Genomic DNA, 27,959 nt, shown 5'->3' with positions numbered 1-27,959 from the left:
ACTCAACTCAAAATAAATATGGAAAATGTTTTTGAACAGGGTCTGTTAAAGGGATAGTTCACTCAAAAATGTACAATTGAAGTAAATGAATCACAGGCGTGGATCAAAGTGGACGCCGTTTTCAAATTGAATTTGGATGTCAGCGCTTATGGACACTTGGATGACACAATAAAAGCAGTATGAAGGCATTTTAGTTCTGTTTTTTACATTTGAAGAATCACTGACCATCTACTTAAATTGTATTGGATTTGGCTGCAACACAGTTTACCCATGAAACTCCTGAAAGTGTTTTGTGGACTCTAACACTTCACCCATGCCTCTACTGGCAAAGTGGTGAGTAGATAATGAGTGAAGTTTTCATTTTGGTTGAACTGTCCCTTTAAAGGTTCAATGTGTAGAATTTAGTGAGCTCTAGTTGTGAAGTTGCATGTTGCAGCTGAATACCCCTCATCTCACCCCCTACTTCCAAACATGGGGGAGAACCTGTGGTAGACTTCAGTTGTCATAAAAACACAAAAGATGTTTAGTTTGTCCAGTTTGGGCTCCTGTAAAAAACATGGCGGCCTCCTTAGAGAGGATCCCTGATTCTGATGTAAATTAAATATTTAAATATAAAGGCCCCGTTTTAGAATAAAAGAAAACAACCATTGGTGAAAACATATAAGGTTTATTTTGTATTCAATTTCTGTCAATAGATCCCTTTAGCACTGGACCTTTAACGAGGGAACACAACAAGGGAAAAGTTATATTATATTGTTACAACCACAATTCCACACTTGATGTAATAGCAGGACACATTCACAAGTTGGTAAAACGTCCATTTTCAGCTGCAGCCCTTCGTACTTCTCACGCTCCACCACCGACCGAACACAACAAATCCTCCACGAACGACACGATGTCACCGAAGTTGACTTTTGCATCATTTATAACAACAGTGTCACGTGATCACTTCTTCACAACGGACGAGGGAAGCGGTGGAACCAGGTGAAAGCGAAGCCCCGCCCTCTTTTACCTTAAAAGTCCACGGCGGGGTCGATGATTGGCAGATCGCTACAGCTGCTGCAGCCCGGACGCAGGGAGACATGGCGGAGTTTGTAGTTTCCCAGAGAAGCGCCGCTCAGGAGTTTCTACACTTTTCAACATGTCCGCACGACTTCAGCTCGGCACCCTAATGTCCGCGTAGCGCGTGTGGAGCGGGGGTGGACGAGGCACCGACGTCTTTTGCGCTTGTTTTTCTTCCCGGGGAAGGACGGAGGGAGCAGCGGCGGCGGCAGGAGCGGCCGCGGTCGGGGGAAAATGTGTTGTCATCTCCGCGCAGTCAACAGCCTTGGGCAACAAATATGGCTACTTCTGGTGTATCCCTCAGTTCGGGTCGATAACCGTCCCCAGCCGGGCCGAGCCGGGTAGTTCCTCCAGGGGGGTCAGGGGTTACTTCTAGTCCGGGGGGTTGGAAGTTGACTACCAGAACAGATTAAGACGCTGGATTTGTCCCCGGAGCTGGTTTGGTTGAAGCGAAGGAGTTGGAGGGAGGGAGGAGGGGAGCGAAACTGAAGAAGAAGAAACAGAAGAAGAAAGAGAGGAGGAGGAAGAAGTAGAGATGGACCCCAGGAATAAAGAGTTACTGGAGACGTGCTACCAGAACTTGGTGGAGTCCATAACGGACGCGGACCGGGTCGTGGAGGTGCTGGCTCACTGCGGGAGCCTCAGCCCGGCGGAGCGCTTCGAGCTGGGGCACAGCTGCCCCTCCAACCCGGAGAAAGTGGAGCTTCTCCTGAAGATCCTGATGAGCAAGGACCGAGACCATTTCTCCGAGTTCTGCTCGGCTCTGGAGAAGACGCACCCTCACCTGCACTCGGTGCTGCTCAACGGCACCGGACCAGTGGATCACACGACCGGTGAGCAGCCGCCGCAGGGTTCGATACCTCATGTAGATTGACTGGTGATTTTGTTTTAAACCATGCATACAAGTAGGTTAGTGTGGAGGTTTGTGCAGCTTTATCACACTGATGGGTTGTTGTGATCCAGCCCGGTCTGAATGTGGATCCGACCAACATTAGGGAGTATTGACCATATGACAAGTTGATGAAGGGCACGACTCTTCCCCTGGGCAAGTATAAAGAGTGTGTGTGAGAGAGGGCTGCACAATCATGGGACCTGATGCTTATTTACACACACACACACACTACTGTGCTTGTTTCCCTTACCCTGTCACTGAAAGCACAGCCTCCCAGCCCTTTGTGAAAGTACTTAATGGACCCAAAAATACTTAAACAATCAATGTAGTGACCAGTTGTGTGAGTGTGTCTTTGTGAGTGTGGGTGAGAATCAATACCCCACTGTCAAAGTCAAATAAACGAGGTAAGAATCAAATCTGTTAATGCACACAGTGCAGTATTGATTCAGTGAGTTTACCATACATTGTGCACCATTTTCAGTTATTTAAACTTAATTTGACCTTCATGCCCCTTTTTGTTTCAGCCTCGTATGATCTACCTGATAACAACTTTGTTTCTTTACATATTGTTGCTTGCAGATGATGCAGTGATAAGATGGCACAGATCTCAGCCTCCTCTCTAATCGTTTTGGGATGTTTTTACTCTTCTCTGTAGTGCACTCAGTGTCATGAGGTTCATTTTATCCTGTGCACTCACAAAAATACTCCATTTCCCACTTCATCACACCCCCTACTCTGAAGCTACAGATATACTCGACTATAATAATGCTTGCTCAGCACTTCTACTGCATGTTTGCACTTCAAAAACAGTATTTGCATTTGTAGTTAATTCTCTGACTCTCAGCTATTGTATCATACTCGCTCAGCTGGATGCGAGGTATTATTAATTAAGTATGCATTTATTCTGTCCTAATTATTTATAAGAGGAGTGAAGCTGCAGAGTGAGTTCATTTTTCTACTCTTTTATTTTCTCAAACGCTCTAGGCCGGTCGCTGCAGTTTGTTGTAGTGTGCAGCTTCTTGCTTGCAGTCACACGGGACACAAATGGGCTGAGCCGCTGTCTGCTACTGGGCGGACAGGTTCCTCCACTGCACAGCCAAAAGAAGGGCCTTTCCCCAGGAAAACAGTGGCTTGTTACAGTCTGTTTCTTAAATAATATGCACTGTCAGCGGCCTGATCTTGTTACTCCCCAGTCACCTAGAATCCCACTGGGAGATGGACCCAGATCACCTTTTGAAATCAAAACAATGTGAACGCTTCCTCAGATAACCCCAGCAAATGCTCTGAAATCAATTGCCAGTAGGGCTGATATGTGTAGCTTATTAAGATGATCCGAGCTGCATAAGATGCATGTTGATACATGGATAGTGCATAGTGCTTAAAAAGGTGTGCGTCCCGAGGGTTTTAGTCGCTTTTCATTTTTTTAATGATTAAAGATATTCTCTAGTTGTTCCATAACCATATCTTCAGGGCTATGACAGGAGAGACCTTTCTGTTTACACATTGTTCTCGTCTTAAGGGACAATGACATGATGGCAGCGTATCACAAGGGCGTGTACCGTGGCTGACGTGTTCACTTGGATCACCTGTGCCACTGCTAAATAAGACTGATCTTTGGTAGGGGAGTAAAAAGCTGGATTTCACTGGTTTGGCTTATCTACTGCTATTTCCAGTGGGCAAGTTTCATTGGGAAGGAAATGCTGTAAACATGTTTGTTAGACTTTAAGGATACATACGATAAGTTTTGCTGAGTAAAACTCACTGTGTACATAACATTAGTTGTAGTTGACTGGTCAAAATATGAATTAAGCCTCACGTTTACAAAGATTGATGGATGCTTTTCACAGGCAACAGAGCTAAGAGAGTTTGCTGAATTTGAATTCTGAGAAAATGCAAGGTCTTATTTTTAACTTGTCAGTTTACCATGAGATGAGAGATTACATTTAACTTCTTGCAAAGCTGTCAGATCTGAGTCAAACCATGTGACTGTCCTTATAAAGCGCTCAGTGTGTCTGACCCCACTCCACTGATAGAGTATCAGATGTGATTTTAGAACATATCAGCACTCAGTGTTTGTGCTTCTGTTTTCAGCTCTGAAAAAGACGAAGCTCTCCAACTGTTTCACCCCCCCCCCCCCCCCCTTTCCATCTTGTTCTCATGAATGTTTTAGGTAGATTAGAAAACCTCCAAAGGGCATTGAGTAGCTAAGAAATCAGCCTAAATGAGACACTTGAGCGCTGAGGGTCAGACCACAGCAAGGTCCAGGTCACATGACTTTCACGGAGCAGAAAAGTGAGTGAGCTATGACACAGTGAACCTTGCCCATTGAGACACTCTTTGCTCAAACAGAGTCATGGGAAACTTAAGCTAGAGCGAGAACAAAGAGAGCTTGATCCATGGGATGCCACGGTTCCTGAGGCACATCAGTCTTTTTTTTTTTCTTTTTTTTTTTTCTCTCTTTCAGTCCTTTGCTGGGAAAAAAGAGGGGTGAGCCATGTTCGCTGGGCTCCTTCCAGTCTTAATCAAACTCACGGTCTCCTTTAGCTAGTGGGAACTCGGCCAACCAGGGATTGATTTAGAGGACTAGGACGTGGGTAAATAGAATCGTTTGTCATGCTCCTGCTAGTTTACATCAGGGGTGGAAGTGGCTGATTTAACTGAACTATAAGCTTCTCATCCTCCGGCCAATTTGGATCTCAGTACAATGTGCACCTCTGGCTTCTTGATCTAGATTTGTGCAGCTTGTTGGACATCTCAAGCATGATTACAATTCATTAGTGTCTGAAACGCTTCAAGGTAGAACTGTGTGGAAACATCACATTTTACGGTTAATGTTGTGATTGATTTTGAAACAATTCTGTTGACAAAATATGACTTAATAATCGTCATTAAGTCAAGATCCGATGTCAGACATTGGTGGGTTTTATGAGCTCAAATGTAAGTATTTGCTGTTTTTCAGTTTTATGATTGTTAGTTAAATATATTAGATTTTTACTGTTGATTGGACAAAAAAAACAATTGGATGGGGCGTTTTATGTTTAATGGTGTATCAGTAAGTCATCATTTCGTGGATACATTGTAACAAATGCCCTTTAATGTTTTTAAAAGAAGAATTATGATATTGATATGTCCGGAGTGGGATATTTTTCTAGTTGAAAAAAAAGTTAGTGCTCTGGTAATGTAGACACTGTTTCTAAATGACTTAAAGATCTGTGGAATTTCTGAGCCACAGTTTCGGGTTACTTATTGGCGGAGATACTGTACATGGGGATATATCTGCAAGACGCAGCATTTTGGTGAAGGATGTGTATATCTTTGACTTTGGCTCTCAGCAGTATCATAAACCCAGTGGCAGAGATAACTGCTCATTAAAGTCCTTAAGGCATCAGGGTTCTCCATCTGAAGAGCTAGACGGAGAGTTGTATAGCTTCAGAAACAAAGACTGGCAATGTCTGTTGTTATTTAAAAGAAACAACCCGACATTGACACCTCAACAATTACCAACTCTTTGTTATTCTGCCTTAACTCGACACCAGTGACACCAGTGGCATGTTTTAATCTCAACATTTGTGCAACTTTCTGATACAACACGTTAATTCGCTGAGTAACAACCGGGAACCTTCTTGTTACGGGGCATGCTGCTATAATTAAGATATTTAATACTCTAAGCACAGATTTTAAACCCATATCATCTAGCTCTGAGATTTCTCCCACAAGAACGTCAACGGCCCTCTCAACCCGGGTGTTCAACCCACCATGTTTGCGTTCAAATAAACGTTTTGCTATGTTTTGTCCGAGCTCAACACGTCCCAGTGTTACATTTTAAAAACATGTTTCTACAGAAACGTATGCAATCAAAAATAACAAGGCTGTAACACTGTCTACACAGTTTCTTCCCAGATAATAAAGTTTTTAGGGGATAAACTGTTTTTAGTCGCAGCCTCTCTGATCCTCTTTAAAAACCACAATTCTTGTGGTTTTTCAAATAACACCATCTCCTCCATAATACTTAGTGTTGTACTGAGGCTTCCTTTCTGTACAGTTAATTATGGATCACTGTAGGCTATAAAAGACGGGGCTTTCACAGGGGGGACTGTGTGAGATGTTGTCAGAGGAGATAAAAGAAGCAGCTCGGAGGCTGCAGCCTCTTTGGGGCCCTGCCTCGTCAGTATTCAAGCTCCCTGACCAACTGATAATTAGCCACACTCTGCTGTCAGCCCACAGGCCCGTCATCCCAAGTTGGGGAAAGTCCCACCTTATTATGCCTCCAGCTGGCCTTTTTTCAGTGAAGGCCCCTGAATGTAACCCAAGCTGCAGAGCCTTGATGTACCATACAATGCTGGAGATAATCATCCAGCTATAATGCAGACATGCTCGAGTACACTCGGAGCTGACTTTAATGTTTTTGTTCGCCTCTGCAGGGTCCACTTACAGCGTCTTGTCCACCATGCCGTCGGACTCGGAAAGCAGCAGCTCTCTCAGCAGCTTAGGTGAGTGTGGTGCTCATGGCGACATTCAGCTTTTTGGTGCAAACGTATCATAAGAACATATTTTCTCCCTGGTTTAAGATAACGACAATGAGCATGCTCTAAAGAACCAACCCGTTTTATAAACAATCTGTTGGTTGTCAGTCATTTGGTCACTGGCTGTTTAGACTCTGAGCACATGCAAGTGATTACACAGATGTGAGAAGGATTTAGACCCCCCCCCCCACACACACACACACACAGACCTGTTTCATTTAGTCATTCTCTGTGCGAGAGAGGATTTCACTGGTTCATGTCACTGAAAGGGAAACTTTGAATTATATCAGAGGGGGATTTTCTGTGTGATATATTTACAAGCAGTGAGGTTAATGGTTAAAAAAGTGGTAGGTAGAATATTAAACAGATTTTAGCTTTTAAAAAAAGCAAGCACTGATATCCTTTTCATTTTCTCAATATCCTCCAAGGTTTAAGTAAAACACATTAAATAAAAAAAGTATTTGTGAAATACATCAGTTAAACCCATTTGACATTATCGGCTGAATAAGCATTTTAAACAAATGATGCTGTTGCTCTAAAATCCCCCATCACTTGAGTTCTGTGAATGGCACATGCCTCCAGTGACATGCTGACTCTCCCAGGTACGCCCGCTCAAGCCTCCTCCCCACCGCCCGCCCACATGGACGGCCACCCGGTCAACGAGAAGATGGAAACGGTTCTTTTCCAGCTGCGACACGTGACCCGCGAGAGGGACGAACTACGCAAACGTCTGGCACTCTCCTCTCCTGGAACCACCTTCGATGACTGCAGGTACTGTTCTAATCTCGCACACTTGTTTTCCAGAACAAACATTTACAAAAAGGAGCTGTGTACCTTGTGTACCTGCACTCTGTGAATCAAGGCATTTTGCCATGCTCTGCTTTTGAGAGCAACGAAAACACAACATTGTTTTTTAAATATGCTCGACAACTGGTGAGCATACAATTTTAAACGCGCCTGTCATCTGTTGGCTCTCTTAAGCGCAAAGTTTGTTTGATGGTTTTCTCAGTTATTCTTCTGTCACCCTCCCGTATGGCATCTTAAAACTTAACTCTAATGCATTTTTTTGTCTCCCTCCTTTGTTCTCGGTGAAATAGACCAAACTCAAAAGCAGGTCATGACTATGAGCGTCTGAAGCTGCAGTGCATGAAGGCGATGGCAGACCTGCAATCCCTGCAGAACCAGCACAGCACCACCCTGAAGAGGTGTGAGGAGGCTGTGAAGAAAGCAGACTTCTACTAGTGAGTTGAAAGCTTACTACAGGGCCCTTTGTAAATGTTTCAACAGCCGCTGCATCTGTGCTGTATTCGTTCACGCACAGCCTGCAGGGTTTTAGCTGATGTTCAGTTCCTCCTCTGACATATTCACAGCAGATTGCATCGAACAGATTTTTATTTTATTTAGAGCAATATGGATGGAGTCCAAAAGCAGATGACTTAGCCTTGAATCCCTTCATCAATTTCATTTCATCTTTGAGATTCTTACAAAAAAAAGAAGTGTTTTTATCATGTTCATAGCAGCATAAATCCAGTCCTGTTTTCAGACCAATGATATCGACTGCAAACTGTATTACTTCTATAAGTAATGCCCCCTCTTGAAGAGTTCATGCCAAAGCATGCTCTGTAATCATCATCCGCACCCTATAGCATGCCACGACATCTGTGCCATGAGGATAATGATGTGAACAGAGCATTTGTTGTCCCGTGCAATAAGCTGTGCCGAGTTGACGTAAAGGGGAGGCTGGTCCATTTGTGTGATTTAATGATGCCATACTGTCTCCAAAGTGAAGGGAACTGACATCTGGCCCAAACGCAACCAGACAGATGAAGGATTATTGCCATGTTTAAGCCTCTCCTTCTCAGTCCTGTTTGCACATCGGAGAAAGTCTTTACTTGTTATTGTCCTGTCTGCCTCTGCTCTTATCCATTGACACTAAACGCTGTCCTCTGTGAATGAGAAATCACATTCATGCCTGCCTGGTGATTTCTAGTTAAATCAATACGTCACTTGGCCCATGCATTACACATCGCTCTAAGCAGTCATGGGAGGTTTTTATTTGGCCTCTTGGTGATTCATGTATGTACAGTTACCAGAGAAGCATTATTACATAAGAGGCTGTTTCACTGTATACAAGTAACTCATACGTTGCATGATGGCCTGAATGGGCTTTAAGTAATATAACTATAATACTAATTATTCTATAGTACCTAATAACCAAGAGTTTTTTTTCTTCTAGTGTTTCCCATGATTTTGATTTAAGGTATAAAATAATCTTGTAAATGGATGCAGGTTATATTACAGAAATTTCTGTAATCAAAAGCAATTAAAAAAACTGAAGTAGTTTATCAAGCAGAATCCAAAATATTCTGTGGTTTGTTATCTACTTTTTTATTTCTTCGTAAATTAAATATTTTGATCAGACAGTTAAGAAATTTGGAAAAAAACAGCTTTAAGCTTGCATATGTTCATGTTGCAGAAACAATTACAACTTTTCAAAAGATCATCAGTTGAGCATCTGTTGTGTTGTGGCTCAGGAGTTATGCCTTTACTTTGGCTATAATGCTAATTTTAAGCTCGGCTGGCAGTGCTTACAGTTTGACGGTACTTGCTGTGTTTTCTCCTCAGTACGCTGCACAGCCGTCTGGCGAGCGAGCACGCCCAGCTGAAGGACGAGCAGGAGGCGGTGAGACAGGACAACATCCAGCTGGTCAGGGAGCACAACCACGTAAAGCAGGCCTGCGAGGAGCTGAGGAGACTGCATGATGACGACCAGCGAGAGGTTGCTGACATGAGGATGCTGCACCAACAGGTACCTTGCAACTGTCCCATCTGCATTACAGATTGTACACATACAGATGCAAATACAGATATATGTACTGGATTCAAACTTAAAAACGTTGAAATTCACTCCTTTGGATCTTGATTTGAGACTGAAATCAATTTATTTCTCTGTCAGTGACCATTCCTTCCAAGAGGACAATATCCTCCAGAGAAACAGACAGTCGGTCCTCCAGTGTCTTTATCAATCAAAACATACTTTCAGATCAGACAAATGACTTAACCTTAGGTCTTTACTGTTGCACTGTCTGACACTGTATATTCAGCCTCTCTGCAGCCAGAATGTCAGATCATAACATTTTAGCAATACCTTACATAACCATGGGGAATGTATTTCATTGGCTCTTTGGTAGCATGCTTCACTGTCGGCAGAGTTTGTCATTATTAGGGGAACAACTACTTCAGTAATCAAGCCAATACAGGTTAAGACATGCTGTGGGTCTCAGTCTGCAGAACCCTGAAGCTGCAAAGCAAGCGGTTCACTGCTTTATTCAAACTTCACTCTGGACACAGCACCTAGAACTTGAAAATCAGTCGTCTTGAAAGGGCTGTTGTGATCGATAACAGTGAAGCTGCAGCACACAGAAACTGTTCAAGTCTTGCTCTGGTCTGCTACATCAGTCTGCAGTGAATCACCTATTAAAATGTAATTGATTACATAAGAGCTGAAGTTACTTTTCCTTGCCAAGACAGGACTGGATATTTTACATTAAACTTACCTGAATTGCAGATGTAAGTAATGTTGAATAAGGCACAGCTAAATGATCCAATGATATTATTATACAATAATACTGAAACAACTGTGTAACATATTGTTTGAAAGCATCTGCATTCTGCTCTGTTGAAGTCATGATGCCTGATGTCATTTCCAGGTGATGAGGGAGGGCTCGCCTGATGTCCTCAACAAGCTGTACGACACAGCCTTGGACAAGCTAGAGGCCATGAAGGGCGACTACGAGGGTCTGAGGAAGCGCTACAACGAGAACACTGCTAGTCACAACGTAGACCTGAGTCGTCTGGAGCAGGCGGAGGAGGAGAACCACCGGTTGCAGAAACAGCTGGACATGCTGCTGAAGCAGAGGGACGCTGCCATCCACTACCAGCAACAGTACTCCTCGTCTATAAGAAGGTAAAGCTGGAAATATCATGGACACAGAAAACCAGCAGCACTATTATTTGCACACTCAGGAACTTTAAAAAGTCTAATGATTTAGAGCCGCACAGAACTTAAAACATTCTTAATCCAGATGAGGCTGTGCAGTTGGACAGACGCTTTCCGATTTTAACTTTTCCTCTATGACTATAAGACTTCAAGCTTGGTTTCTGCGTGTCCCTGTTTTTACAAATTCTTTTGTTTCTGCACCAAAAATCATAGCCGATACATTTCCTATTTGCTGCAGGTTTGACAGCACACAGCAGGAACTGTCCAAGGCCGCATCTCAGAACAAGGAGCTGCAGCGAGAGATGGAGCGGCTGCAGTCAGAAACAACCCGGCTCAAGACCCAGCAACTCAAGGCATCGAAGGACAGTGAGAAGTACAAGGATGAGCGCGACTCCGTGATCAGCGAGTATCGTTTGATCATGAGCGAGCGAGACCAAGTGATCAAGGAGGTGGATCGGCTTCAGACTGGGCTGGAGATGGCCGAGGCCAAGCTGAAGAACACTTCCTCTGAGAGACGGGTGGCCAGTGAGGAGCTGGAGGCATTACGACAGGTAACAGCTAGAACAAGAGCTCCTATAGCTACCTCCATCAAGCATATCTTTTCTGTTTGTTTGTAGGTAAGCAAGATAATGCAAAAATACTCTGTGAAGGATGTGGTACGGGTCATGGCAGAACCCATACGATTTGGTGCGGATCCAGGAATTGTTTTTCACTTTTTAATTTTTTTTTAATCATTTCTTTGCTTTCCAAGGAAATTATTCTTGGATCTTGATGGGGAAAAATACGCATTTAGGGAACTGATTTCTATGTGTGTGTGAAATTTGGTGCTGCTTTATTTAATGGAACTGTTAAATGACTTGTGTGGAGGTAGGTGCTCCACAATATTTATTGTAAGTTAAATCAGGTCCTGCATTTTACACTGAGAACTCTGGCTTTACTAAATCATATTTCGAAAAAAAAAAAAATGTATTACCATTGCTTCAAATTTTAAAATGCTTTACTGCAGTTATACTGGTTAGAGTTACTGCTGGCATTGTTTGTTATGGCAACACTCAGAGTTTCATAAGGTGTGCCAAAAAGTAATCATATGTCATTATTGGTTTTATTAGGATACAGTTCAGGGTGAATTGTCCGGTAACAAAGAAAACCCATAATGGCTATTTAAAAAAGAGGTGCTTTAAGGGAGTCTGTGTTGTGTAGCTCTTCCCCTAATATGAAGTGTGTTTTTAGTGTCGCCTTTTGTTCAATGAGATAAGATTGTATTGATCCCAGAGGGAGAAATTCCAGCATCGCTCCTGCACAGTAAACAAGGAAGTAGATACTAACAAGCAGAAGAGACGGTACAAAATAGAAATGCCCTTGTCATGAAAATCCTCATTACAAATGAATGGCTTTTAGAATGAAATTCAGACTGTTATGAGTATTCATCTTTAATCTCTCACTCACTGTTAATTTGTTTTTTGTGACATGAAGGAGTTGGCATCAGCGCTGGTGGACAGGGACCGGGCCATCTGTGAAAAGAACGAGCTGCTGGAGAAATACTGCCACGAGGTGAAGGACAAGGCCGAGGCCCAGAAAGAGCTCAGCCAGGCCAGCAAGGACATTGAGACGGTGCGCGAGGAGCGGGACGTGGCCCGCAAGGAGAGGACGGAGGCCATCATCCAGAGGGACCAGCTGCTGCGAGAGTATTACCAGGCCAGACAGGTAGTCAGACAGACGGGAGACTCATCATTACAAATGGAGGGATTGATTTATTCCTCCGACAATAATCCCTTCATCCCATCTCATACAGTAGTAAATGCTTTTTTTTAATTTTTTTTTTTATTGCTGCTGGCAGTTTTCCACACATTGATTTTGATGAGACGTGTTATCAGACTAATTGCGATGAAAGTCCTGATATTCCTGCATTAGAAAATTACCAGTAATTACAGAGAAAAGCTTCTCTCTGACTTTGAAGAGCACAATGAAACTGTGCTGCATCAAAAATGGATAATTAACCGTAACAACAGTGCACTCAATTCTAATGGATTTAATTAAGCCATGGACTTGATTAATGCTGTCGTTACACTTGACAGTCTCCTCGCTGTGTAGATATTTAAAGGGAGCGACAATGTGCTACACATATACAGACTACATTAGATATTTATTCATAATACACACTTCACACTAGAGCCTTACTAAAATAGATTTCTATGGTGGAATGTCGACATAAGCAAGTAAAAAATGTCAAAATATTAAAAAAGTTGGCACATAGTATAATCAGAAACTGATCTTGCTGTGAGATGATGCTGATTGGGGTTAGATTAACTGTCTCTAAATGGTCCGTGAGTGTGAGCTTGAATGGTTGTTCATCTCTGTATGTATGACTTGTCCAGGATGAACCTTGCCTCTTGCCCAATGTCAGGAGGGATTGGCTCCAGCCCCCCATGACCTTCCAAAGGATAAGCAATATAGATATTGGATGGATGGATGATGAAAAAATGTCATCTTGAAATTACTTTAGTCTCATTTGGGAGAAATCTCGTTCTCTAAACTACCCATGTGTACTTCTGTAAATTCCCATGCACAGTGATCACAAGGTTATCACTCAGGCCATAAATAATCTATGAGTAATATATTTGTTTGCATATATTTGATTAGCAAACTTGGTCCGCCTGATGATGTAACCATGTGTGGATGAAAAAGTTGAGTGGTGTTAAACTTCTTGCCTGACAACTGTGTGTGTGTTTTGTTTTTTCGCTGGAGCTTGTGTATCAGAACCTGATGACCAAACTAATTTCTCATCTTATAGATTCTAAATAATCAAGTTAATCAAAATCCTTCACAATGTGTTAGGGATTATAGAATTAAGGAAAATATTAGATTCAAAGCCTGTATCTGCCTGCACAATCTAACACTGGTGTGCATTATCTTACATGTTCTTCATCTCCTCCAGAAACAAGACTCTGCCACTATGGACATGGAACGAGCCAACAAGGAGATCGAAATGCTGAGGAAGCAGTACGAGGCCATCTCTCAGGAGCTGAAGGAGGCGCTGCAGGAGGCCGAGGTCGCCAAGTGCCGACGCGACTGGGCCTTTCAGGAGAGGGACAAGATAGTGGCTGAGAGGGAGAGCATTCGGTGAGGAGCTGGTTTCGAAGGCATCAAGTTTGTCTGGATATGTTTTAATGCAGAGTGCTAAGTGAGTCTCGGACTAAAATAGATCTGTTTACATTTTGTTTGAAAATCTGTTCATCTGTCAGCACACTTTGTGACAACCTGAGGCGAGAGAGGGACCGAGCTGTGAGCGATCTGGCAGATGCTCTGAGGAATCTGGATGACATGAGGAAACAGAAGAATGATGCTGCGCGGGAACTCAAAGAACTAAAGTGAGTCTTGCATATTTTTATTTTCTGTCAGGCTTATGGCATTTGCACTGTACATGGGTTTAAAGCTAGGATTCAATTCTTTAAGTTTCTCATGTGAATGAATCTGTGTGACCCCTTTGTTTGTGGATCCAGGATGTAGATTTCTAACCTGATCTTTGGTGACACCCAGTGGAGAAATCATGTCACTCACTGAGCAGAGTTCAGATAATTCCTCAAGGTGATTGAATTTATTTAAGAGCCTCAGATTGTATGTTTCCTGCAGAGAAAAGGTGGAGGACCAGATGGAAGAGGAAGCGAGGTTTCGTCAGTTAATGGCTCACAGTTCACATGATTCAGCCATCGACACGGACTCCATGGAGTGGGAGACGGAGGTTGTTGAAATCGAGAAGCACAGAGTAAGATCCACTACAATCAACAATTCCTCTGTATCTTTAGAAAATTACCTTAAAATCAATGAATGTACAATTAAACCATCTTTTTTTTTAGGACATGGATTTGAAAGCACTTGGGTTTGATATTGCTGAAGGGGTAAATGATCCTTATTTACCTGGAGACTGTGGCATATTTGTCAGTAAGGTGGATAAAGGAAGTATCGCTGAAGGAAGATTAAGGTAAATATCTGTTTTGCTGACCCTATTAATAAAGCAAATCACTTTGTTATCAATGGGTATCATCTGACTTTTGATATATTTGTGCCAATAGAACACCTGATATTTTATTCGGATACCAAAACAACATTGGTTTGCTAATTACTAAATGTTATAATACTTCTGTATCAAAGTTAACATTTTAAAATATCCTTACCTTCATATCCATTCCTTATTTTCTTTGAGAGCTTGATAAATCAAATCTTCCTTCTTTTCTCTCTGTGCAGGGTTAACGACTGGTTGTTGAAAATTAATGATGTGGACCTGACTAATAAGGACAGGAAGCAGGTGATCAAAGCAGTGCTGAGCGGAGAGGGGGTGATCAATATGGTGGTCCGCAGAAGGAAGTCGCTCGGAGGACGGATTGTGACTCCGATCCAGATAAACCTCACTGGGCACAAAGGTCATCATCAAGCTGAAATCGATAGTAATTTCTCTATATTTGCTTGTTATTTAATGATGATTATCATAAATATGATTCCTCACTGTCTCTGTCTTCCCTCTCAGACAGCGGCATTGGTCTGGAGAGTGGAGTGTTTGTTGCCACTCTGGCTCCAGGAAGTCCAGCAGCGAGAGACTGTGCGCTCACTATTGGTGACAGACTTTTAGCCGTGAGTATGCTGATGAAAAACTTGTTTGTTATATAGAAATGATTTATTATCATTTGAAACCATGGGACACCTTCAGGGCTTTGGCTCTGGCCTCTAGTGCCCTCTAGTGATCTTTTTAACTCAAGACATCCATTTGAACTGTTTGCCAAATCTTAACTACACACAGACACTATGTACTTATCGTCAAAGAATATTGTTTTAGTTAGAATTCGGGTAAACTATGTATTATATCATTATTTATGCTTATAGTAAATGACAAGGCATTTGTCAAAGATTGGCTGTCAAACTCTGATTTGAGATTAATTAATAATTTATTATTTTGGGGTTTCTGAGCTGTTGTTAAAGCTCTTTCACCACATTACATCCATAATAAGTTTCAATGGTTTATATTAGTGTGCGCCTCTGCTCCCCCACCTCAGCAGGACGGTTGTAACCATGGAAACTACACTTAAACATCAAGCAACTTTATCTTTGATCTTTTGCTGTCCTTGAAACTTAAAACATTAGTATGCATTATGAAAATGGGAGACAGCTATTTCCGCCTTCAAATGCAAATGTGTTTTTTAGATCACAATGTTCTAACTGACTGTCCATAATAAATTTGTGAATTTTAGGGATTCTTATTCACAGGCCTTGTGAGGGCGGATTATTTTTCATATTGTTTGTGTTGTAATTTTTTGGCATCTTATTACATTTGCTCCACAGATCAATGGAATTGCTCTCGATAACAAGTCGCTCTCCGAATGCGAGTCTCTGCTGAGAAACTGCCGCGATTCTCTCAACATCTCCCTCATGAAGGTGAACCTCTCAGACATATGATACACACACACACACACACATACACACACACACAGCCACTGATTTCATTCAAGGTACTGTGGTAAAGCCCCATGAAAGTACATGGAGAAGATTTGAAGTTCTCTCTGTTGAAAATGTATAAGCAAGTTATATTTCTCTTTTGGAACGAACAAGGAGATTGAGTCACTGTATCCTTTTATAAATGGACAATATTTAATGCTTAAATAGTTCTGTTTCATAAAATAAACACATTATGTTTAAAAACAGGGTGATTGGTGAATAGTCTGTGGAAAACATTTTGTAAAAGGATTATCTGAAGCTTTTGGGTGGTAAATTTGAAACTTCACTCTCGCATCCCACTGTGAGTCACTGGTTCTCTTTGCAACGATGATTTGGGTGTAATAGTGTAACGAGTGTAGTAAAAATGTATTAATTTGCCCCCCCCCCCTCCTCTTCAGTTCCTCCCACAGAGCTGTTCTGGTCAGAGTTTATATGAAAGTTCAAAAGACTCAGAAAAGGTCTCCCGGCTGCAGTCGTGTGACGTCCACACCAGGAGCTGCAGACACTCCAAGCACAACTGCTCTAAGCACAACTGCTCCACACAGACAGACATTTGCAGCTGTGACTCGGGCGGCAGAGGGGACATGTGTAAGGACACAGGGGACTCTCTGGACAGCAGCGGCAGTAGCACTCATTCCCACCACAAGCCCTATTCCAACAGCTCCGTGCACTCCCGCTCACTCTCCACCTCGCACACTCCCTCAGATCCCCACCCAGACTTTGTTTACAGGAGGCAGGAGATCCACCATCATCCGTTCACCTTCACCCCCGTGCTCTCCGACTGCAGCTCGCCGCAGACACCTGTGGACCGAGTGAAGAACTCTGCAGCCAAGCCGAGTGGAGGCACTTGGCCTAAAGTGTTGGTGGGAGCTTCGATTCCAGAGTACGCCCAGCTGTCCATCTACAAAAAACCCAAACAGAGGAAATCCATCTTTGACGTGAATGCTTTCAGGAGACCCGAGGCGCCCACAAAACTGGACTACATGTCGGTTACCCAGTTGCCCAACCACTCACCACAGAGCTCAATATCCGAGTCCGCACAGACCCCTCCCACACCACCCGCCAGAAGCGACTCGTTCAGGTTCAAACATCGGCAGCAGAACAGCTCTGCGTCGGACTCGACCATCACCACCGGGACTCCCCCTGCTTCCCCGGCTCAAGCTACAAGCACACAGGATAAGGGGGAGACAGGAAACCAGTTCTATTACGATGCTTCCCCAGGAGAGACTAAGAGTGCCGTCAAGAAACCTGCAGAGGAAGAGAAGACTCGACACAGAGCGGTGGGGCAGGAAAAGAGGAGATACCGGCCCAAATCAGCACCGGCACTGAGGAGGAATGTGACTCCATTACACATCCCTGTTCCCATGCAGGTAACTGAGACTAAAACCCATTAGAGTTTGTGATTGAAAGTTTCTCATTGATTAATGAGGACCAATCTTCAGTTCAGTCCCTCGACTTATAGGCTGATTGTCTTTTGCAGGTACAGAGTTTCTCTAATGATGAGCACTCCCCAGAGCCGGTGGACTTGTTACGCTTCTCTCCTATGAGAACGAATCGGTACAGCATGCCCTTCGCCCCGCCCAGCTACAGCAGCATTGCAGCACGTAAGACATCTGAACAAGTCACTAGTTAACCAAGATGTTTGATCTTCACAATTAATCTGCATGTCATTGTTAAACATTTTATTTTTCCCAGATGCAGCACAGCGAGGTTTAGCCCCATGTCCTGCTGTGACGGCTGTGATGAGGAACCCGGTCTACACTGCCTGGAGCCAGGAGATCCAGAGCAACAACTGTCCTCCAGCTCCCGCCTCAGGAGTTCACTCACATTCACACACAAGGTGTTAACACGAGCCAGACTACTAATCTTATGGACTTTTAATTTGTGTCTTTTTTCTATTCACGTGTCTGAGTAAGTTAAGCCAGTGTAACAACGAGTCAGCACTCCCAGTACACAACTCAGCCATCTTTAATTATTTACCATATTTTATATAAAACTATGCTTTTCCATTGTGGCTTATCAAATTGTTGTTAATTTGGGATTTGAACTGTGTTTACCCTGCCCTAGTTCTCATGATGGCAGATGGCATGTAGCTAATAACATCTTTCTCTGAGTTAAATAATTGACCACTCAGAGACTTATTGAGGCGTTTTCATCCACTTCTAGCCCCCAGCATCAAGGTCGCCTCAGCCTGGACCTCAGCCACAAGCGACCCGGAGAATCGACCGACATGAAGTGTAGCCAGCCACCGCACAGCACCAACTCCCTGCCCTCCAGCGCCAGACTCGGTACGTATGGAGTCCTAGACTCAGACGAATAATGATTAATAACACATCTTGTAAATGAGCTGTTGTATTAACCTAAATTACAAACCCTTTTCTCTAAGAGGTTATTAGCCATGTGTGTAGCTTTGGTTTGATTTCTTTGTTTTGAAATATCAGAAACTAAATCCTGGTGACTTGATTGAGCAGTTTTATCAGGGGTTATTTCATTTTTTACAGTATCAAATAACTGAGACATTGTTTTTGTATTCAATATAATAATCAACACTACAAGTAGGCTTATGGAAAAATGTGGTGACCAAGATTTGACAAGTGAGATAACTTAGAAAGAAATGATATCTTTCATACTGAGACATAAATTTTATTTATTTGCTGATTTTGAGTTTGAAAATTGGTGCGGACCGTCCTCACTAACTGATAAATTTTCACTGTTCTTTCTCTTTTTGTAAAATAAAACGTCAACCATTAGTGGACAAAAGGGGGAAGCAGCCCGGCTGCATATCGTTTAGCACAGGCCATGTATTTAATGAGCGTTTGTGCCGCCATCCAACAACTAAACTGATCGAGCGACAAGATGCAACAGGATCTCTCTGACTCAGCTCAGGTGATGACGGTGACTAACATTCGCGTTGTGGTAATTATTCAGAGTACCAAATCGCCCAATCAGGAAAGGAACAGCTTAACACTCTTGCTAAGCAACCTCCTTGGAAGGGGAAGTCCTGTGTTTGCACAGCTTAACAACTTGGAAAGCACGAGAATGTTTGTTCTGGTATAATTTGGGTGAACTGACCTTTTTAATGATTATTTTCTCTTTTTGTTTTCTTTAGGTTCCCTGAGTACTCTACAGTTCCGAGCAGAGCGACTTAAGATCCCACCCACTCGTTATCCTCGCTCCACTGGATCTGACAGAGGTACAGTGGAATATAGCTGCTCCATTGTCTGATACTTAACGTTAAATCGATGAGTCTGAATTCAGAGCTTTCTCTTTTGCCTCTCCAGGTTCTCTAACACATTCAGAGTGCAGCAGCCCGACACCTCCGATGTCCCCTGTCAATCTGGATACAACGTCTTTCACCAGTAGCCAATCACAGAGCTCCATCTCCATCCAGCCCAGGATATCAGTCAGCCCCGCTTCTGTCGGTGACAGGAGGAAGGATGGGTAGGCCAGCCCTTTGTCCGGGTTGTGGCACTGCCATCTTTCAGCAGAACACGACGTGTTTCCACCATTTGTCTGTGCCCCTGTCAGGGTCATTGTGATTAAATGCTTGTAAAGCAGTTAACAAAGCCGTGAGATTCCATCTCACACTGTTAAAATGCTGACTCACCATCTATCATCTTACCCTCATCTCTTTCCTGTCTGTCGCTCTTCAGCATAACCTGAAATCTTTCTCTGCTGGTTTGTGTGATCACCTGAGCTCTTTCCTCTCTTCATCTCCTTCTCAGATTTGTCTCTTTAAACACTTCCTCTGTCAGACTTCCACTGGCAGTAAAGCACAAGTTCTTCTCTTTAAGATGCTTGAGGTTTGTCTTGTGCTGCTTGTATTTAACACAGTTAATGCACTAAGACTTTAAGAGCACTTTTTTATTTTTGTACAAAATTCATTTATACTTTTTCCGACTGGCTCTGCTGAGCAGCAGTGGATTTATGTGACTGTTGAATAGTTTAATGAAAACTAATGGATGTGTATCCTTTTGAGTAATCGTCTTTTGTCCGCTTGTTATTTATTCAGAAGGCTGATGAATTTTGTATGATTGCATGACCTTGAGTTGGAATCCGAGAAGCACCCGGCATGCGACACGGATTCTTTTCTCATTTAAACCCTTCAAAGTCTAGTGCAAATTTAATTTAAAGTAATAGTTGGACACATCACTGTGGAGGATAATGTTAAAACATTAAATCGAAATCTTGTTTTAATCGAAGCTTATAATCCTTTAAAACTGCATGTTGCATCCTGCTAAGAGTCTTCATCGTTTCTCTCGCACTTCAGTGCATCACAGTCGTACAAAATATTTTCCTTCTCTCCCCTGAAGGCCATACTTGGAGGAGCCGCGCAATGTAACGGTACAGAAAGGAGCTGAACCTCTGGGGATCTCCATCGTAAGCGGTGACAACGGTGGAGTATTTGTGTCCAAAGTGACAGGAGGCAGCATCGCACACCAAGCTCGCTTAGCGTACGGGGACCAGCTCCTTGAGGTACAGTTGGCCGCAACATTCAACCTCAAGTATCTTCAGGATGTGGTTAATCATTTCTGTTTTCTAATGAATCACTGCTTTTTTCCAGTTCAATGGAATCAACCTTCGCAATGCCAACGAGCAGCAGGCTCGGCTGGTAATCGGACAGCAGTGTGACACTGTGACCATTCTGGCTCAGTACAATCCTCACATGTTTCAGCTGGGCAACCACTCTCGCTCAGGGTAAGATGATGATGAGGAGGAGGAGGAGGAGGAGGGAGGGAGGGAGGAAGGGAGGGAGGAAATAGGACCACAACGGGGACTTGCACAGATTGGGATAATAACTTTTGGATGAATTAATAAACCAGTCTGAAAAACAAATCAGGGGAAAGAGTTTTTTTCAATATAATGTTCGTTCTGATGCATTCAGTTACTGCAGGAATTCTGTGCATGTAGGTTGTGTACTTGTAAGGTGGTGTTTTCTAATGGAACCACAGTGCCAAAACAACAATGGATAAAAATGTATGGGTTGTAGAACTGACGAATGCCAGGATTATACGGAATACAAAAATCTGAAACATGAACTAAGAGTATATGTTACTTTTATTTTAAGTACTCCGGTGAGTGATTTAAATATAAATATTTTTTTAATCTGCGTCTGATCTCTTCAGTTCTCGAATGGAGTCCATCAGCAACCAACCGACACCTCGAGGCAGCGGAGCCACCACCCCGGACAATCCCTCCGCCGTCGACACCCTGAGTGAGCAGGACGAGGGCACCATGACGCCGCCGTCCAAACAGACGACTCCTGCCACCAGTCCACACAACTCCTTCCGGTACGATTGTAAACCATTACTCTTATTTTCCAATGTCCTTGCTTATTATCTGTCTTGGGGCTATTATTTTGTGGGCAATGATGGCTGGTGACCATTTAGTTTTATTAAAACAAACAAACGTGACTGTGGGGTATTTCTTCAGTATTCCTGGCTCAGGTTCACGCAGGGCTGCGGAGCCTCGGCTGGTGCGGCTGAAGAGGATCCAGGTGGAGCTGGGCGTTCAGGTCTGTGGAGGAAACATTTATGGCGTCTTTGTAGAGAGTCTGGATGAAGACAGCCCAGCTAAGACTCCCGATGGCCTGCTGCCTGGAGACTTGCTACTGGAGGTACCTGCAGTGTTTAATCAGTTTTATCCACTAGATAAAACAACACTCTGTGTTGGATGGCAGGCTAAAGTGTCTCTCTTTTTTTTTTTTTAAACTGTGTAATTCATGTTTTCAAACAGTACAATGGCATCAGCATGAAGAATAAAACTAAAGAAGAAGCTTACTTGGAAATGTTGAAACCAGCTGAAACAATCACGTTCAAGGTCCAGAACTGTGTTGACAACCTCGCTGCGATCAAAGAATCCCCCGGAGATGGATTTTTCATTAGGTACCCAAAATATTTACCATATCAAACCATCCAAACTGGATGTTGGTTAATATCTTTTAGAATATTCTCTCATTCCTCTGTTATGATCCTTCTATAACAACTCCTTTATTGTTCCTCTCTTGTCAGAGCACTTTATGAGAGGGTGGCCGAGGTGGAGCAGGAACTAAGCTTTAAGAAGGATGACATCCTGTTTGTGGAAGATACGCTGCCAAATGGCAATTTTGGCTACTGGATGGCCTGGAAACTTGATGAGAATGCACAGAAGCTGGAGAAAGGCCAGATTCCAAGTAAATACATGTAAGTCCAGCATATAGTGTGTGTTTTCACATTAGAGTAAATATGATTACTGCATTTGTAATCATCTAGTCCATTCTTATCATCTTCCTAAATTTAATGTGTTTTAAGAAAGGAGTCTGGTTCTAATTGTGTTCATGTGATCACGCAGGATGGACCAGGAGTTCTGCAGGAGACACAGCATGGCCGACATGAAGGACGACAACAACAAGACCCTGTCTGCTGCTGCACGCAGGTCCTTTTTCCGTCGGAAGCTGAAGCACAAACGCAGCGGATCCAAGGACGGAAAGGATCTGACGGCTCTGGACGCCATAAGCACAGATTCTTTCCCCTTCCCAGAGGGTAAGAAATTAGAATGTTTTGGAAGAGTCCAAAAGATGGTTCAGATATTAACCTTCGTGTACGGGTTTCGGATATTCAGTGGGTCTAAAGAAGGAAGGGATACCAGAAGGGATACTCCCATTCATAGCTGTGGTTATTAAACAGCCTTCATATCTCTGTTGTCCTGCTGAATGCTGGAATCAATTGTACGCCTGTGTTTTCTGCTCAGATGGAGGGAACCTGATGTACCAGCGGGTTCAGAAGGTCGAGTACTCGTTCCCCAGACCAGTGCTGGTCATGGGGCCTTTAGTGGAAGCCTGTAAGGACATGCTGGAGAAGGAGGCTCCTACAACGTTCTGTCGCTGTCTGCCTGGTGAGCTCATTTATATACATTTACAAGTCTATAAATTCAAGTGGACGGGTTTGTATCATTGATGTCATACTGTAGAGAGAAGTTTTACTGAGAGGTAATTAAAAGGGGAATTCATTTTGCTTGCAGAGATTATGAAGGCTTCTCAGCAGGCGATAGAACGAGGGGTGAAGGACTGTGTGTTCATTGACTACAAACGGAGGAGCGGCCATTTTGATGTGACAACTGTTGCCTCAATAAAGGAAATCACAGAGAAGGTAAGGTCATCTCATCGATGGTCTTCTTTGATGTTGTTTTTTTTATAGCTGCCAAGTTTGTTTCCTGGCATCTTTGTCACTTTAGATTGAAACTAGGAGGTGAGTCTATCTCGTTGTAGAAGTCCCTGTATTAAACATCAGATGTCAGTAAGATATCATGTTTGTCTGTAAAAGGTTGTAAAATTGGTGTTTGGTTATTGGGTTTAATCAACTTGCATATTTCGATGTGTATCCACACTCATTGCAAAACATGGAAAACAAACTAAATGTTTTTTGCAACATTCTGCTTTGAACCATCCTCTATTTGTCATGCAACTTTTGCCATTTTCTCTCATAGGACTGTCACTGTTTACTTGACATTGCCCCTCACGCCATCGAACGTCTTCACAGCGTTCACATCTACCCAATCGTCATATTCACTCGCTACAAAAATGCCAAGCAGATAAAGTGAGTAATCTTTCAAAGAAAAAAAAAGAATTTGTTTCACTTATTCATTTTGATTTCTAGCTTGATGACATTTCCTACTTCCTGTGTGTTTTGGTGCCGCTGCTGTTTATCCAATTTCACTTCAAGGTCACACTGAGAAAATCACTCATCCAAGACTTTTGGCTCTGGAAGCGGTTTATGAGAATGTAATGATCAGAAAATTCAGTTTTACAGACTTGGTGATGTCAGTATATGAAACACAAGTCATCATCATACACTGTGTCTGTAGCATCTACTTTATCACCTGTCTTTATTTTGTAGTCAGGGAATTGGACATCGTTTTCTTATTAATCCAAAACCTGTTACACGCAACTGTACAACATCTTTAAACATACATGGTATCTTCACAAGCTTTTACTTGTAAGGCCAATTTTTGGTCGAAAAATGACCATTAGAATGACTCGGCTGGAAAACAACACCCCCATCCATGTTGATGCATGACCTCTTTCCAGGAAATATAATTCTTAATTACTCTTAATTATCTGTTTGTTGGCGGGGCTACCCAGGAAATTGACATTTCAGATTTGCTGCTGACTTTATAATCACGTTCATCCTGCAGCCACGGCTAAAGCTAATTAATCATACTGATTTGATCAGTGTCATTAGTTCAGGAACCACAGCCCTCCCCTGCCTCATCACCGGCTGGGTTCTGATAGGATGATGGTGATATGTCAAAGATCCCTCTACTGGTTCATTTGTAGTCGCACGGGAAGATTAAATCTGCTCAAACCTCAAGCTTTGTACTTTATGCACACAAACCCAAAGACACACTCGGGTCTGGCAGAAACCGGCTTTCTCTGCCTCACATGTCCAAACCCAACGCCTACAAATCTATGAAGTGGTGCAGCAGGCAAACATGATGGAGATTGATTCTTGCTAAGCTGTCGCTGTCATCAGCTGAGTGCCAGCTGTCCAGGGAGAGCTCGCAGGGCCTGTGGCTCTGCTTCATGGCGTGGGTGGCTAAAACACTCCGTGCCCCCATCAGCAGTGGCCGCCACGAACACACCTCCCACTGCCTGCCTGCTGCAGCGACAGAAGCTTGAGCTTTGTCATGGATTGTTTTTATCCTCTGGGAGGCATCAGCAGACCAATGTGCTGAGTGCCATGGAGAGAAGGGAGAGTGCTTGTAGTTGGGTCAAAGGCTCCCAGTGGAGGAAGACTGAGGACTCACAACTTCTTCTCAAGCCTTTGTAAAGATATGGAGTGAACCTCTGAGCTGGGAAAAGTTTTTTCTATTTTAAACTCCTGCTGTAGGTTAGTATCCATAGACTGTGTATAAAGATGGACGACATGACTGCTCCCTCTAAAGTGAAGCCTTGGTGTCTTGATCCTCGCCTGTTGGCAGGCTGCAGTACAGGTCATAAACCTTGCCTCCTCCATCTCAGTGGATATTGGATGGCACATGCAGCAAATTAAAAAGTCAAACATTTCAAATTAGCCTTTGATTAGATGTTGTACAACAGGGTTAAACTTCATGATTGACAGCTGAGACAGACTCACGATTGGTCTAATTGGTTTATGGGTGTGACTTTGGATCCGTGGCTCCATCCGCAATCGCTACCACACGGACATTAGCTCAAAGTGGGCAACATGGCAGTGTTCATATCTGGGATATTCTGACTTTTCATTTCTAGTTAGTGGAAGGATGGGAAGATGTGTCGTTCATCTCTATATATACAGTCAGTGATGTAGTACCTGATAGATTTGTGTGCACATTTTCCTTGTTTAAAACAGTATTTCTTGTTGTTTTTTTTTTTCCGATTTAATGTCACGACAACAGGTTTTATTCATTTCACTAACCTTTTGTTGCAGTAAACAAAAATATGATCCCAAGAATCAAATCTTAAACCTGTGTAGAGATCTCAAACCACCTCTTGCCGTATTGGCTTATTGTTCCATGTTGTGACTCTGAAAGCAAACTGTGCAATGAGATGTTGTGAAGACGCTGTTGACTGATGTCCGTGTTGTCTCATCAGGGAGCAGAAGGACCCTCTGTACCTGCGGGATAAACTCTCACAGAAACATTCCAAGGAGCAGTTTGAGGCGGCTCAGAAAATAGAGCAGGAGTACAGCCGCTTCTTCACAGGTTGGTGGAAGTCACTCGATTTATCTCTTATGTACAAAAGCTGGCGTTGATACAGTGATTACATAATGGCAACAATTATTTTTAGTTGAGAGACGGATCAGTGCACAGATTCATACTAAATATACCAACAGAGATACTTAACGTGTGTCTATATTGAATAATTTAAGTATTGTTGCAGAACTGATCACCGGTTTATCTTTTGGATTAATGTTACCTCGGTTCAACACTAAGTAACATTTCTAAAGACCCCTCTAGTTATATCTCCTCATGCAGACTCTTTTATTTAGTTTAGTGTCTTTGTCGCTTTGGCATTGAGAAAAACCAACCAGCAGTTAGATTGTATTGTTGTTATACTTACAAATCCTGCTGTTGCATAATGGAGGTATTACGCATTCAGCAGTGAGTAATACGGTCTGTTGGGACCAACGTGACGCGCAAAAACAACTCTTTAACATGCTCGACTTTCTGTTGAGACCTTTTTAAGTCCTACACACAGAATCTGTCATCCTAAACTGCGACAGGCTGCAGGACATGAGATCTTGTTGCTAGATGCTTTAAACATGACAAATATTGGAGGATATGAATGTTGTGAATCTGTTATCAAACTGATATCCTGTGTTAGTTTTGTTGTATTGAACTCGTATTAAAAAAATCCGTCTATAACAGCACAGGAGGTTATCCGAGGTTTTTGGATCGCAGCGTCTCTCTGGTCTCTAGCAGATCTTAGTCAAGCCCCTGTTTCTGTATCTGGAGCAGCGGCCTGTCTGAGACTCCCGACTGTCCAGCTGATGAATGACTCTATAAAAGGAGGCCATTTATGAGGGAGGGCTTTGGAAATGAACACCACAGTAGATCCCTCTCTAACAGGGAGACGTGTCTGGCCAGCTCCTGCACACAGGCAGCGACGATGGGAACCGTATTTATAAATAAGTTATAAATCTGAGTGTTGGGAGGCAGACGTGGTGAAGTGAGGCTGATCACATCCCTGCAGAAGAGTGTGTGTTTGTGTGTGTGTGTGTGTGTGTCTGCAAATAAACTGGCTGCACAGTCCTGATTGTTCAGGAGAATCTGAGGATGTTTATTAAACTGATGAGACTAGAAGATAAACTAAAAAGGTGCTCAATGAGATTTTAATGCTTTTTTTGTTTAACATTGTTGAGATTTGAATATCCAGTCTAATCTAGTTGTTTTTAAGTACCTGTAAGTAACTTCAACCCCACCCCCCACTGTGTTGCAGGCGTTGTCCAGGGAGGCAGCGTCTCCTTCATTTGCACTCAGATCATCACCATCGTGGAGCAGGAACAGAGTAAAGTGCTGTGGATTCCAGACGGACCTCCGTAGACCCGTCGCCCCTCACCTCACGTCCCTCAGAAACATTAGAGGATTCTTTTTTTTTATTATTATCATGGGACACGCAGCGAATCGGTACAAATCGGACAGACGCCACGGTTAACGCCACAATCCACCAATGATGATGATGATGATCATGTAATATTCCCACTACAATAGTGATGTACTGTACTACAGCTAGATTTGTTTACACTAGTATTTAATACTTGAATGTTTTATTGTCCCTTTATATCTAGTAGCACTCCTTTAATCCCACTTTGTCCCATGAACATGTCGGACCACAGGAAGTCTGCGCAGATGCAAACTGAAGACTTTATTCTTGATATGAAGATGGAACGGATTACTGTGTTCCCTTGTCTATATTTATATGTATTCTCCTGCCATTTAATTTATCTAATCAAATCAAAGATGTTGCTTATGAACTTTTTGTTATACAAATGTAGCTGTCTAGTCAATAGGAAGGAGGTTATTTTCCGGGTAACGCCCTTATTTATAGAGGAGAAAATTGGGGCAAATTTTGCTTCCTTCACATTGTCTATTTTATTATCTGATGCCACCACTTTTTATCTCTCTGTTGACATCATGTCAGTACTAAACCTAATAACTGTGCCAAGCTAAAAACATTTGTTAATCACTCCATTCTTGAATTAATTAACACTTTCGAGGATGATGCATAGCACAGGCATGTCTGTTGAAACCAGTTGGTCCAGATCGTCTGTTCTTCTGTTTTTTTTTTGTCAATGCTATTTCTTTTATTTTTTTATTCTCTTGTCAAATGCGTTTTTAAAGAAGGGATATTTTATGTCTGGGTCGTGGTTGGCATGGCTACACATTTACGCGCACCTCTTGGATTTTTACTCGACTCACGGTGTCAACATTTCATCTTCCCACGTCCCGCAATGAAGGTTCATATTTCTACAAAATATTAAAAAAAACACCAGTTACAGTT

General features: G+C 42.8%; 1 protein-coding gene across 2 annotated transcripts; it reads left to right on the top strand.

Moving 5' to 3' along the window:
* The first annotated feature begins 1,039 nt into the window (after window positions 1-1,039).
* On the top strand, window positions 1,040-27,959 carry LOC128426849 (disks large homolog 5). 2 transcript variants are annotated; one of them, XM_053413900.1, is made up of 33 exons: window positions 1,040-1,895; window positions 6,376-6,444; window positions 7,095-7,248; window positions 7,575-7,718; window positions 9,103-9,286; window positions 10,188-10,444; window positions 10,716-11,028; window positions 11,951-12,181; window positions 13,413-13,597; window positions 13,720-13,845; window positions 14,108-14,240; window positions 14,332-14,456; window positions 14,720-14,895; window positions 15,000-15,103; window positions 15,809-15,901; window positions 16,360-17,331; window positions 17,442-17,565; window positions 17,657-17,801; window positions 18,128-18,249; window positions 19,071-19,154; window positions 19,243-19,402; window positions 20,275-20,437; window positions 20,526-20,659; window positions 21,088-21,252; window positions 21,395-21,578; window positions 21,698-21,846; window positions 21,973-22,143; window positions 22,292-22,482; window positions 22,691-22,834; window positions 22,961-23,088; window positions 23,426-23,535; window positions 25,551-25,660; window positions 26,898-27,959. In XM_053413900.1, the coding sequence occupies exons 1-33, from the start codon at window positions 1,598-1,600 to the stop codon at window positions 26,999-27,001; spliced, it is 5,952 nt and encodes a 1,983-aa protein (XP_053269875.1). In that variant the 5' UTR covers window positions 1,040-1,597; the 3' UTR covers window positions 27,002-27,959. The 2 variants fall into 2 exon arrangements, with proteins under 2 accessions (XP_053269875.1, XP_053269874.1); XM_053413899.1 differs by having other exon boundaries at window positions 7,080-7,248.

Source organism: Pleuronectes platessa, chromosome 21, assembly GCF_947347685.1.
Source record: "Pleuronectes platessa chromosome 21, fPlePla1.1, whole genome shotgun sequence".
NCBI lineage: Eukaryota > Metazoa > Chordata > Actinopteri > Pleuronectiformes > Pleuronectidae > Pleuronectes > Pleuronectes platessa.
Note: the sequence above shows the minus strand (reverse complement) of the source record. Positions and strands in the feature narration are given on the sequence as shown.